We start from the raw sequence: 13,702 nt of genomic DNA on the forward strand, positions 1-13,702 counted from the left end.
ACGGCTGAGCCAAACCGGCCAGGGCTTTTTTGTTTTTTTTTGTTTTTATTTTTTTATTTTATTTTATTTTTTATATGGGTGTTTTAAATTTTACCCTATCACTTTCCAATATTTTAAAATTCTGAATGAATGTGTATTATTTTATATTAAACTATTTTAAAAACTTCCCAGGTCTTGATTATGTATTCAATCCACCATTCTAAGAATATTTAGTCTTGGTAACATCCATGACAGCAGCGATACACACAATTTAAAATGAATTTATATTTTTGCCATTCAGAAAAAGTCATATTGCATTTCTGACAATTTATTACTTTTAATTATTTTTATTAATAAAGTATCCAGCCCTGGCCGGTTTGGCTCAGCGGTTAGAGCATTGGCGTGCGGTCCAGAGAGACCCGGGTTCGGTTCCCGCTAAGGGCACGTACTTCGGTTGCAGTTTGTCCCCGGTCCTGGTTGGGTCGTGTGGGTGGCAACCACTTGATGTGTCCCTTTCACATCGATGTTTCTCTCTCTCTCCTTCCCACTCTATCTGAACAAAAAATGGAAAAAAATGTCAAAAAAATAAATAAAGTATCCATTTTACAAAAAACTGAAAATGAGAAAGCTGTTTCTTTTGTTTTGTTTTCTTTTTATCCTCACCTGAGGACATTTTTCCATTTTTTGTTCAGATAGAGTGGGAGGGAGAGAGAAGGAGAGAGAGAGAGAGAAACATCGAAGTGAAAGGGGCACATCGAGTGGCTGCCACCTGCACAACCAATGGGGACAAACTACAACCGAGGTATATGCCCTCAGTAGGAACCAAAGCCGGGTCTCTCTGGACCGCAGGCCGATGCTCCAAGTGCTGAGCCAAACCAGCCAGGGCTCTTTTGTTTCTTTTTAAACAATGTATGCATGCCTGGCAGGTGTGGCTCAGTGGTTGAGCATCAACCCATGCACCAAGAGGTTGCTGGTTCAATTCCTGGTCAGGGAACATGCCCAAGTTGGGGGCCAAATCCCCCGTCAGGGGGCATGCTGAAGGCGACCAATGTTCTTTCTCATCGATGTTTCTATGTCTCTCTCCCTCTGTTCCTCTCTCTCTAAAAAGAAAGAAAGAAAGAAAAATGTATGCATGCCTCTGGTTTCAAGCTTCTAAATCATCTCATTTTAGTCTGCTAGAGGAACACTAAATAATTATAATAAAAATGGTAGCAAGAAATTTGTTTCTCTTAATATAGAGTTGGTATTTTTAAGGATATAGATAGATTTGTATCAGAAAAAAATGTGCGAAGATCCAGTGATAGATCTCTCAAGTGGAATCCTTGGAAATGTCCCCCAAACAAAGGATCAATGTAAAAAGGATACAAAGAAAACTGAGAAAACGGAAAAGATCCAGAAAAAAAACATAGTAAGCCCTGGCGGTTTGGCTCAGCGGTTAGAGCGTCGGCCTGCGGTCCAGAGAGACCCGGGTTCAGTTCCCGCTAAGGGCACGTACCTCGGTTGCAGTTTGTCCCCAGCCCTGGTTGGTTGTGTGGGTGGCAGCCACTCGATGTGTCCCCTTCACATCGATGTTTCCCTCTCTCTCTCTCTCCCCCTCCCACTCTATCTGAACAACAACAACAAAAAACATAGTAAGACACTGACAAAGATTTTTTGCTTGGCCAAACTAAACATAGGCACCTGAATCTTCTCCTAGGCCCATCTGTGCATTTCCTTGTAAAATCCAGTTTTAGATCCCGCTAAGTCAGTTTAGAAGGAGCCCCCAACCTCAGGGTACATAGCTCTCTTATCTGATCTGCTTCCTCATCCTTCCTTATCCCCCAGGTGATATCCAATCTGGCCAGCCTTCAGCAAGAATTCTGCTAGGTCAGTTTAGTTAGCATTCCCCCTTATCCCTAATGTTTCCCCTTAGTAATTGTCCATTCACTGACTTCCACTCTTGTCCTTGGCTATAAATTCCTCCCTGCCCATCATGTATTTGGAGTTGAGGTCAATCTCTCTTCCCCACTGCAAAACCCCACTGTGGTGGTCCTTACACCTATCACCATAGCCTCCCTTGAATAAAGTCTGCCTTACCATCTTTACCAAGTGTCATGACTATTTTTTTCTTTAACAATTCTGAAGCAGAATATAAATATCAGCTGATAAACTTATATAATAAATAAAGGGGAAGAGTAAAATATAAGTAGTAACAACAATAACAAAAATGTACAAAGGCCTGGGCATAAGATTTTCGACCTGGAGGCCTTAAAAATAGCCTTGTAGCAAACACACACACACACACACACACACACACACACACACCCCAAAAAAAACAAATAAACCCAAATGAACAGACAAAAAATATCAGTGCAAGATAGTAAAATTTATTCAGGGTTTTAAAAAATTAAAGCTATTGGGTAGGATGGTTCAAATAAATAGTAAAAATAAAAAACAGAATGTAAATATCAGCTAAATAGTTTTAGTAATAAAAAAGGAGTAGAATATAAAGGGCACAATGTTTCCCTTGGCAGGCAAAGTGAAAAAGACTTTAGGTAAAGAAAAGAATATTAACCTACACAATATCATTAGCATCTTACTATATACTCTGTGGGACAAATGCCGTATTTAATATTTTTAAATATATTTTTATTGATTTTAGAAGGAGAGGAAAAGAGGGGGCGAGGCAGAGTAAGAGAGAGACATCAATGTGAGAAATATTGATGTGAGTAACATTGATGGGTTGCTTCCCATATGCACCCTGACCAGGGATTGAACCCACAACCTGGATGTATGTTCTGACCAGGAACTGAACCTTTTAGTGCACAGGACACTGCTCAACTGAGCCACAATGGCCAGGGCCTTACTTTTATTTTCAAAACAGGTAAATGAGCCCTGGATGGTTTGGCTCAGTGGTAGAGCATTGGCCTGTGGACCAGTGAGTCACGGGTTTGATTCTGGTCAAGGGCACGTACCTCGGCTGCAGTTCATCCCTGGCCCTGGTCGGGGTGGTGCAGGAGGCAACCAGTTGATGTGTCCCTCTCATTTCTCTCTCTCTCCCTTTCACTCTATCTGAAGATAAATAGAAAAATATCCTCAGGTGAGGATTAAAAAAAAACAAAACAAAAAGAAAAATAAGTAAATGAGCACCTGCTTAAGAAAATTACTATGAAATCCACACATCCCTAGTCTGGTTAAATAACTAATTTATTCTTTGCATTATTAAACCATTTACTAAGCACAATTTTACCAAAGATAACCGTATTTGCTGAATCACTAAAGATTGCTCATTTGCTTTTGCCTTATAAGCAGCATATTAAATTCTCTCTAACAGTTGATCAACCATTTACATGGGCATGGTTAAAAGTCCCTTTTCCCGCCCTGGCCGGTTTGGCTCAGCGGTTAGAGCGTCGGCCTGCGGTCCTGAGAGACAGGGTTCAGTTCCCGCTAAGGGCGCGTACCTCGGTTGCAGTTTGTCCCCGGCCCTGGTCAGTTGTACAGGTGGCAGCCACTCGATGTGTTCCTTTCGCATCGATGTTTCTCTCTCTCTCTCTCCCTCCCACTCTACCTGAACAAAAAATGGAAAAAAAAGTGTCCTCGGGTGAGGATAAAAAAAAAAAAAAAAAAGTCCCTTTTCCCTGCAATTAGCTCTGAGATTTTTTTTTCTTTCAGACTACAATCTACCTGAAAATATAATGCTTGGGCTCAGTGTGGAAATGGGAAACCTTGAGATTATATAGAAGATAAACAGTAAGAAACTATGGCAGATTTAAAAATTGAAATCTTCCCTCCTGAGCACTCCCTGCTTTATTTTTCATCACAAATCTTATCACTCTCTGACAGGTTATTTATTTTACATATTAAGTTTCTTTGTTTTCTCCTCCTACTTAAAAGCAGGGATTTTTGTTGTTTTGTTCACTGCTAGGCATTCAGTGAACAAGACAGTGCCTTACATTTAGAAGGGGATCCATAAATATTTGCCAAATGAATGAATGAGCAATCTTATGCTATCAAAAGAAAATAAAAACTATTAAAATTAATAGTCTATTTGTATCAAAGTGATTCAAACAGAATATTTTACAAATATAAGGAAAAAATGAATAAACTGATGACTAATCTGTTCTGATGAAAAATTCTCATCTATTTCTGAAAAGCAGGACATTGTATTTAGTACCATGACCTGGAAAGTTGGAAGCCCCAACAATCAATATCTGAGCACACTTTTTTTTTGTTAATCCTCACCTGCGGATATTTTTCCATTGATTTTTAGATAAAATAGAAGGGAGGGAGGGAGAGAGAGAAAGAGAGAAACATCCATGTAAGAGAGACACAGGGATTGGTTGCCTCCCATATGCACCCTGACCAGGGCCAGGGATCAAACCTGCAACCTGGGTACATGCCCTTGACCAGGAATCAAACCCGCTACCCTTCGGTCCACGAACTGACATTTCTAACCACTGAGCAAAACAGGCGAGGGCTCTGAGCACATTTTAAAGTTCAGTGTTTATCAAAGTAGTAATAGCTCTTCAGTGGAAGGTAAAACCCTGCCAATTAACTGTACACATTGTGGTTTCTTTTCCTTTAAGAGTCTAGTATTTATAATTATAAATCTCCACCCCTTACAGATCTGTGACAAAGTCTGGAAATTTTCATCACTGTTTATTAAAAGCATCTTAGGAAATAGAGTTAAGTACCAAAAATTCTATACCATATAGTTCAGCAGATAATTTGAAAAGTAGAAAGATCATATTGTTATTGTCATTACTAATGTATTAGTAATAGAAAAAGAGCAAAGGGGAGGCCAGACATTGTAAGCATGGTTATCTGGGCAGCTTCACCAGGAAACTATACTTCACACTTTCCAAGGAACCACCGGTCCATTCCCTGCAAATCACTGGGGGAAGGGGTCCAACAGAGGGGAAAATGGGTGCATGTACAGTGAAGTCAGGTGACATAAAGAAGGTGCTTGTCTGTCAGTTTAACATGGAAAAAAATCACTGGCTGGGGCGGGGTGGGCCCCAATGCAAACCCACAAAAATCTGGGAATACATAAACCGCAGACATAAAGTTCCCTCTCTCTTCTTGTTTCTCTTGCTCTGATCCTGTGCCCTGCACTCTCCTGCTCTGTGGCTTGCACTAACCTGCCATGTGGCCTTAAGCAGTCACATGGCCCATGGCCATGCGAACCCCACATGCAATGGACTGCAGCTAGGAACACAAGCTAAGCTAGCCAAATGCTAGACTGGATTAGACTTAAATATGAAGTGGAGGCTCTGAGCAATGGCGTTAATTCTAGCCCTGCTGAAGACAAGGCTGGACTTTTTCCACAGTGATGGAGGCAAATGAAACCTTGGAAGGGAACCCATTTAATTTTACATCACCAATAAAGCTTTCTGTGATCACTCATCTTCCCATGCGAGTTTCAGGATATTCCTCTCCTTGTGACATCGCAAGAATTCCACTTCCACCTGTAACAGGTGGGGACCCAGAGGGCATCCCACTGATAACAATATTCTTAGGCCATCTTTCAAGAAGCTTCATATTACTTATTTAGCTTGGGACACTTAGGTAAAAATGCATATTTCCACCTCTTTTTTATTGCCCTCACTGATTCTACACTTGCCTTCTGAAAATTCCGGTGGCTCAATGCCACTGCCATGCTGTGTACCCCGTCCTTACTTCAGTCTTCTAGCCCATTTCTTTGCCACAGCCTGGCTCCCCTCCCCGCTCCTTCTCTGACTCTCTGTAAGAAGATGGCAGATGTAGAAGGTATTTGCAGATGAAAAGAGAGGAAAGTGATTCCAACTTGTCCAAAGTTCCTAAGCTGGTTAGTGGTTAAGAATGAACTAAGTTCTAAAATTATTGACTTCCCATTCAAAACTCGAACTTACTGTCTTCCCCATTAATAACCCTTTTTGGATCTTTCCTTGTAAAACTCTTCTTTATTACACACTTGTAAATAAAACACTTGTTGTATACACCTAAAATCAAGAATTCTCCTAAACCCAAATAACTGTTTTCATTTTAACCACATTCAGGTATTTTCTGAGTGGAATCATCTTTCATAAAGAACAACAGGGTTTATCTTTCTTTTTGGTTGTTTTGCAGTTTTTGCACTCGATACTTAAAAAGTACAAAGGTGGTGTTATGAGTTGAATTGTGTCCCCCAAACAATATGTTGAAGTTTTAACTCTAATACCTGTGAATGTGGCCTTATTTAAAAATAAGATCTTTGCCCGGCCGGTGTGGCTCAGTGGTTGAGCATCGACCCATGCACCAAGACGTCGCTGGTTTGATTCCCAGCACATGCCCAGGTTGTGGGCCAAATCCCCAGTGGAGGGCATGCATGAGGCGGCCAACTGATGTTCTCTCATCGATGTTTCTATCTCTCTCTCCCTCTCCCTTCCTCTCTCTCTAAAATCAATAAATAAGAAAAAAATTAAATTAAAAATAAGGTCTTTGCAGATGTAATCAAATTAAGATAAGGTCATTAGAGCTAGTCCTACTCCAATATGACTGATGACCTTATAAGACGAGAAAAATTACTGTGGCTGGTTTGGCTAATTGGTAGAGTGTTAGCCCACGGACCTAAGGGTTCCTAGTCAGGGTGAGTTTGGGAGGCACCTATCCATGCTTCTCTCTCACACTGATATTTCTCTCTTTCTCCCTTTTCCTTCCTTTCTCTAAAAGCAATAGAAATATATTTTTTTTTAAAAAAAGAGGAGGCAAATTTGGACACATACACAGAGAGATGACAGTCAGAAAAATGGAAGTTTTGCTACTAGAAGCCAAGGAATCCCTAGGGCCAGCAGAAGTTGGAAGAGACGAGGAAGGAGCCTCCCCCAATAGCGTCTGAGGGAGCATGGCCTTGACAATCCCTTGATTTTGGATTTCTAGCTTTCAGAACTGTGAAAGGAGAAATTTCTGTTGTTTTAAGTCACTAAGTTTGTAGTACTTTGTTACAGTAGTTCCAGGAAACTAATACAGATTGTGAAATAACACAGGTAACGAAAGTACAACTTTTCTAATTCCATTAGATAGTACTAGCATTATAGTTAAACACAGTCAAAGTAAAGCTATTCCCAAGTGCTTTTTTATACCTAAAAAAGAAAAACCCCACTCTTTAGATTTTTTTTCACATGATCGAATTAAGAGTCAATCCACATCTCAAATGAATTAATTTGGTCTTGGAAAAAAGCAATCAGACTGGTAAAATGTTTAATGGCTAAGCATTACTCCATTAGAGTTGCAAAGGGCCGCACCTTTCATTCATTCAACTACTCAAGGGAAGACCGTGCTTACTTGTTATTAGTTGGTCCTGTTGCCAAGACATCAGACTGTAACTTTGGAAAGAACCCTTGCTCATATTTGCCTTGACCAATTTTCATATCAAGCAGATGTGGGTGGATTGCAGTGTGATCCATTTTCAACAGCCGCTGCTCAATTGATTGGGCTATAAATTAAATTTATAATAAATTAGAGACATTTCATTGGCTAAACCTTAAAAAACAATGCTTCTTCCATTCATGCACCAATAAGGAACTCAATCTTTCTGACACTCTGAAACAGATTTTACCAAAGCTCTTCAAAATCAGTATAATGTAAATATTAAGAGGTTAATTTTAAGTAAATACTAGATAATTAATGTTAACAATATTTCTGCATTTGTCAAAAGCGGGCAGTAGAGTTGAAAAATCTGTAAGCTAGCATTCAGTTTCCCATAAGCGGAAATTCAATATTCTTTTTTTTTTTTTATCCTCATCCGAGGACATTTTCCCATTTTTTGTACAGACATAGTGGGAAGGAGAGAGAGGAAGAGAGAGAGAGAGAAACATCGATGTGAAAGGAACACATCGAGTGGCTGCCACCTGCACGACCAACCAGGGCCGGGGACAAACTGCAACCGAGGTACGTGCCCTTAGCGGAAACCGAACCCGGGTCTCTCTGGACCGCAGGCCGACGCTCTAATCGCTGAGCCAAGCCGGCCAGGGCGGAAATTCAATATTCTTAATGGAAATAGGGTTATAAGTACAATATTAAAGAAAATGATGGCAAATATTTCCCTTGAGCTGAAAGACAGGTAAAGAAAAGGGAAAAGCAAGCACAGACGTCTTATATTAATTTTATATCTTTGTACAAAGACCCATTAAATAGCCATGATTCTTTTTGTAAAAACAAGGAATTATGTGAAGTTTACTACTTTAACAGTCACATTCATTAGTAGGAGTCTTTCAGGAGTATTTATTAGATGTAATGTAGAGAAAAATAAAATAAGCAGCCATTTAGGAAATGTCCAGAGGATAAAAAATTGACCTTTTAAAGCAGCAGTTCTCAACCTGTGAGTCACGACCCCTTTGGGGGTGGAACGACCCTTTCACAGGGGTCGCCTAAGACATAACAGTAGCAAAATTACAGTTATGAAATAGCAACAGAAATAATTTTATGGTTGGGGATCACCATAACATGAGGAACTGTATTAAAGCGTTGCTGCATTAGGAAGGTTGAGAACCACTGTTTTAAAGACTACAATGGGACAAAGTTAAAAGACAGAAATTACCCAGTATTTCTTTTTTTTTTTAAACAACTGAAAGTTAGAGGATGTCTCAAAGACCCAAGAAATAGTGAATTATATCTCTGGTAAAAAAAAAAAAAAAAAAAAAAAATCTGATCTTAAAAGTTTTCATTAACTGAGTTTTCAAGAGGAAATGTAGTATTTGAGAATGAAGACTATGTCGCCAATACTCTGCCTAAAAATTACTAAAACAGGAGATCATGCAGTGACTGTGGTTGTGTGATAAACAGAACACACTGGAGAATTTTGATTCAGAAGTAAAAAAGTATTTTTATAAGTATTTCACACAGTTTATTTTGCTTTTTTAACACCAGATTGAGTACTGCTAATTAGTGCCCGAAAAATAGTCTAAAAAAATGGTTTTTTTGGGGGGTGGAGTGTCCATGACACTATAATCTTGTTAAAACCACCTTATGTAAGATCAGTGCTTCACCCAAACCAGTTATTTGTGTCCAATAATAGTATTAAGAGAAGCTTTGAGGAAGTTACTATTACCTATGACTTAAACTTCAAAATGTTAAACTTCCCTAATTTTTTTTCATAGGAATTTATCTAAAACTTTTGAACTTCATTTTATTTTTAATGTGTAATTTGTAACATCTTGAAACACAATTCCCATGTTTTAATGTGAAATATTTAATTTTCAACAGTGCGCCCCAGCTCTCCACAGCCCTATTCATACTCTCAATGCTTCCTAATATTTAGAAAGCACAAGTAACAGATGGTTTAGGCAAAATAATGCTTAGATTCATGGCATGGAATTTTCTGAAGTTCCTGCCAATTTTACGTTCCATAAAATACTACAAAATTCCATCTCTGCCAATTAGTGCCTCTGTCCTCATGAAAGGGAAAAAAAAAGTAGCTTCAGATTTTCCATTGGGTTTAAAATGACAGCGATATCCATCTGATATTGAGTTATTCTCCTTTAGTGAGGAATCTTTTTTAAAAAAAAACAACCAAAAATCATAATTCACAATGAATTACTCTTGGGTTTACAATGAAGATGACCATAGAAAACATAATGCAATGTTACTTTTCAGTGTTTACGCCACCAGTGAATACTAAGCATTCAGAGATGATCAAATGCCTGCTCTGAGAGGTCATGGGCCTGCTGTTATTCAAGGGTGTGTGCTAGTATATTCAGTGTCTGGGACTGGTAAGAGGAAAGAAAGCTCCACATTACGATCGACTTGCTGTCTTTCTGCACAGAAATCATGATGTTCTGGAGCCACAATGTCGACAGTAGATAACCTCTGCCTAAAGAGTTCACCTGCAAATCAACACTCTTTTTAGTTAGAGGCAAAAGAAAAACAAAAGCACAACAACAAGACAAAAACAACACACAATAAAAATCCAGTACTGACAACAAAACCCCAATCTCCATAGCTTTTGTTGGAGGGGGTAAAACCATTTTACCCAATAAAAGAAATAAGTGCTACCTCTTGGAGAAATGGATAGTCACAACCTCCATTTACTTTTTAAGAGTATTTGATAGAGAATACTTACTGCTTTAGCTGAATCTCATTTTCATATATGTTAAATCTACAATGGTACATTTTCAAGAGCATTATAAAATTTCTGTCATAATAGTGGTAGTATCAAATTCTTTAAGAGGCTGAAAGAAAATCTATTTTAATTGAAAAGATTTCTGGAAGCATATGAAGGAATTAGTGCTAATCTCCATAAAAAAAAAAAAGTCTGTCAGAAAGGGAGGAAGGAAGTTGGCTCAACAAGGCATTGTACTCTTCATAGGCCATTAAAGCACTGAAAGTCAGACTATCCTATGGACAGGCAGAGACGATTTCATTCATTCTACCCTTCAGTTTCCACAGACACAGCAGTAACTGCCATTTCTACCCTCAGAACACACAACAGGCTGATTTTCCACCGAGTTACCAGAGAGGCCTCTAAGGATACAAAAAAGACATTATTTACAAACTTCTTTCCTTAAATATGCTACAACTACAGTGGCACAACTCCTGAGGCTCTGCCCTATTTACATAAAGTGAGAAAGGCAAGTAACAGAAGAGCAAAGACATTCCACCACACTTGCTACCTCCTTTTTCTCCAGAGGAAAAATTGATTTCAAAAAGATCCTACAACTGAAAAAAACTAAATCAAAGGAGAGGGCACTGAGGTGATAAATATCAGCTTATTTGGCAAACAAGAAGTTAGGAACCAGGTATGAATGCATAACATTGTATGGATTGGTACATCGGACGTGTTTCTTTACTGAAAGGACAGTGAACATCGGAGTAAGGCTTCAGGGGCTAGAATCAGTCGAACCTGAGTTCAGATCACAACTCCACCAGTCACTAGTTAGGCAATGATAATAAAAACTGACAGCTCAGTTTTCTCAACTGTAAAATGAGGGTAGTTATAAAACAGAAGTAAATGTGCCTACACCCCACCCCCCCTTCATCATTAAGATCAAATGCAAAAAGGCATGCAAAACACCGGGTAAAATGTTCAGCACCCAGTAAATATTCAGTAAACACTGACTATCAATATGACTATTTATTTGGTGGAGTACTATATTATACTGCCAGACAAGACTGGCCCAAACCGCTAATTCTCAGAGGGAAAACTGGTTTCAGGGTTGGGACACCTCTAATTTGAATACAAGAATCTAGAAATGTAATTTCAATAAATAATGCACTATAATTAATGGCACCACTAAATACTTCCATAGTTATGTAAATTAGGCAGCATCTCAGATTTACTATTTTATTTTTAAAATATTTTTTAAGCCCTGGCCGGTTTGGCTCAGCGGTTAGAGCGTCGGCCTGCGGTCCAGAGAGACCCGGGTTCGGTTCCCGCTAAGGGCACGTACCTCGGTTGCAGTTTGTCCCCGGCCCTGGTTGGTCGTGCGGGTGGCAGCCACTCGATGTGTCCCTTTCACATCGATGTTTCTCTCTCTCTCTCCCTCCCGCTCTGTCTGAACAAAAAATGCAAAAATGTCCTCGGGTGAGGATTAAAAAAAATATATATATATATTTTTTAATTGATTTTTTGACAGAGAAGAAGGGAGAGAGAGACATCGATGTAAGAGTAAATCATAGATTGGCTGCCTCCTGCACGCCCCCTACAAGGGGTAGAACCTGCAATCCACGCATGTGCCCTGACCTATAGTGGGACTGGCAACCCCTGGGTGCCCAACCAACTGAACCACACTGGCCAGAGCTAGATTTACTTCTTTAAATTAACACTTATATTTTCTCAGATAAAAAGAAAAGAAGCCAGAAGTAAAAAAGCCACATAAGCAGCAAAACAGGAATTAACATTTTTTTCCATTAAGGCAATAAAGAGAACAGGACTAAAATCATAGCAACCTTGTAATTATACTCCATTCAATTTGTTATTGCTTTTCCTCTTCTAAGAGAAAAGGAATGTCAAGTAGGAATGGATGGGCATTGACTCACAGAAACAGAAGGAAACAAAACTAGAGAAAGCATGGTGAGGAGGGTGTCAATGGGGGGAAGGGCAGAAATATCTGTAACAAAAATTAATTAATAAAATTTTGAAAAATAAAAAAGAAAGTACCGCCCTGGCCGGTTTGGCTCAGCGGTTAGAGCATCCGCCTGCGGTCCGGAGAGACCCGGGTTCGGTTCCCGCTAAGGGCATGTACCTTGGTCGCAGTTTGTCCCCGGCCCTGGTTGGTCGTGTGGGTGGCAGCCACTCGATGTGTCCCTTTCACATCGATGTTTCCCTCTCTCTCTTTTCCTCTCTCTCCCTCCCACTCTGTCTGTACAAAAAATGGAAAAATGTCCTCGGATGAGAATTTAAAAAAAAAAAAAGACTTCAAAATGTTAATAAACATTCAAAAAAAAAAGAAAGTACCTCGATATACAGTACAAGGATTAACCACAAAGTCTAAAACTGACAACGCTTTGGTTTATAAGGCCAACAATGTGTACCACATAGTCATGGATGGTAAGTTAGTTTAAAAAGGCATGGCAAATACCTGCTTCTTTTAAAGTGCTGCATTTCTGATATATAGATGTCCTCAAGGTGGGTGCCCTTACATTATACAGTCTTATCTTCTCAATTCGAGAGTCAAAGACCCGAAGCAAAGGATCTTTCTCCTCCCACTGAGACATAATTTTATTATCAATAAAGGTGGCAAACATCTGTGTTTCGATGAAGCGTGAAAGAAATGGTAGGTATGGCTCAGGCTGGTCAGACAGAAAGGAAGCCTGTAATGAGATAATTAAAAAAGTATGAGTGCAAAAAGACCCATCTCAATACTATATAATAAATCCGAAAATTATCTATTGCTAAGGTCATTCTTTTTAAACCTTATAACATGCAAAACTGACACTTAAAATGCAAAAATCCTTAAATATTCTCTTTGCCTTCCTTTCTTCTAAATTCATGGAATTTAGGTCACTTAGGTCTTTATCATGGATCCTACCTTTCAACTCTGATTTACATTCTGATCCTCGTGACCATTACGCAGAAAATAGAGCATCATTAATGAAAGATGGTGGATCGCTTGCTACAGGATCATCAATCATCCTCTTCACTTACCATTAAATTTGACCCCTTTCCCCAGTGTGCTGTAATTTCTTCTGCTCTCTATTTCTGGCCTATGCAATATACCTCCAAGTCATAAGGCAGAGTGAAGTAATTAACTGATACAATAATGATATATACATAATAAGCTTAAATAAAAACAACATGGAGTTTGTCTTTATGGGTGAAATCTTTTTGTTCTTCTTCAACTAGATGTTTTTCTAGGCCCCATCTCTGTTAGAGACTGATGAGTGAGTGTTAATTCAAGATCAAACTCCTTCCGGACCTGTGCTGAAAGACTAGTCTGGGCCTTAACAATTGAAAAAAGCATTGCCTAAAAAAACATCTGAAACAAGCTAAGCCTTTGAAAAACGTGTACAACACATTCCTGCTCCCAATTTGCTGCATAGAGTGGTTCAGCAAGTTGTGATCAGTGTTTAATTCAGAGTTTCTTTTTTCTTTTTTCTGTGGTTTCTCAGGTCTCTGTGTGTCTAGAAATTCTAGTTGCAGTCTGATACTAGCTGAAATTTGTAGATGAGCTGCTAATTCAGCTGCTGTGTTGGTTTGACTTCTTTAGAGCAGATGCAGAAGGATAAATTCTGATGTAAGATTACTCTCCTTAATATTCATCAGCTTCTTCCTAGCATGTTTCTCATT

The 13,702-nt window shown here is 39.1% G+C and overlaps 1 protein-coding gene across 2 annotated transcripts in view; it reads right to left on the minus strand.

Annotated features, from left to right (window-relative positions):
- The window catches only part of DENND5B (DENN domain containing 5B), a 188,320-nt gene that overhangs the window by 51,359 nt on the left and 123,259 nt on the right, over positions 1-13,702 (minus strand). For both annotated transcript variants that reach the window (XM_036251756.1, XM_036251757.1), the window contains 2 exons: positions 12,495-12,726; positions 7,261-7,411 (listed from right to left, as the gene is read on the minus strand). In XM_036251756.1, coding sequence (XP_036107649.1) covers positions 7,261-7,411; positions 12,495-12,726 — 383 coding nt within the window. The remainder of the gene's footprint in view (positions 1-7,260; positions 7,412-12,494; positions 12,727-13,702) is intronic.

Source organism: Molossus molossus, unplaced genomic scaffold, assembly GCF_014108415.1.
Source record: "Molossus molossus isolate mMolMol1 unplaced genomic scaffold, mMolMol1.p scaffold_m16_p_10, whole genome shotgun sequence".
In the NCBI taxonomy this organism is placed as follows: domain Eukaryota; kingdom Metazoa; phylum Chordata; class Mammalia; order Chiroptera; family Molossidae; genus Molossus; species Molossus molossus.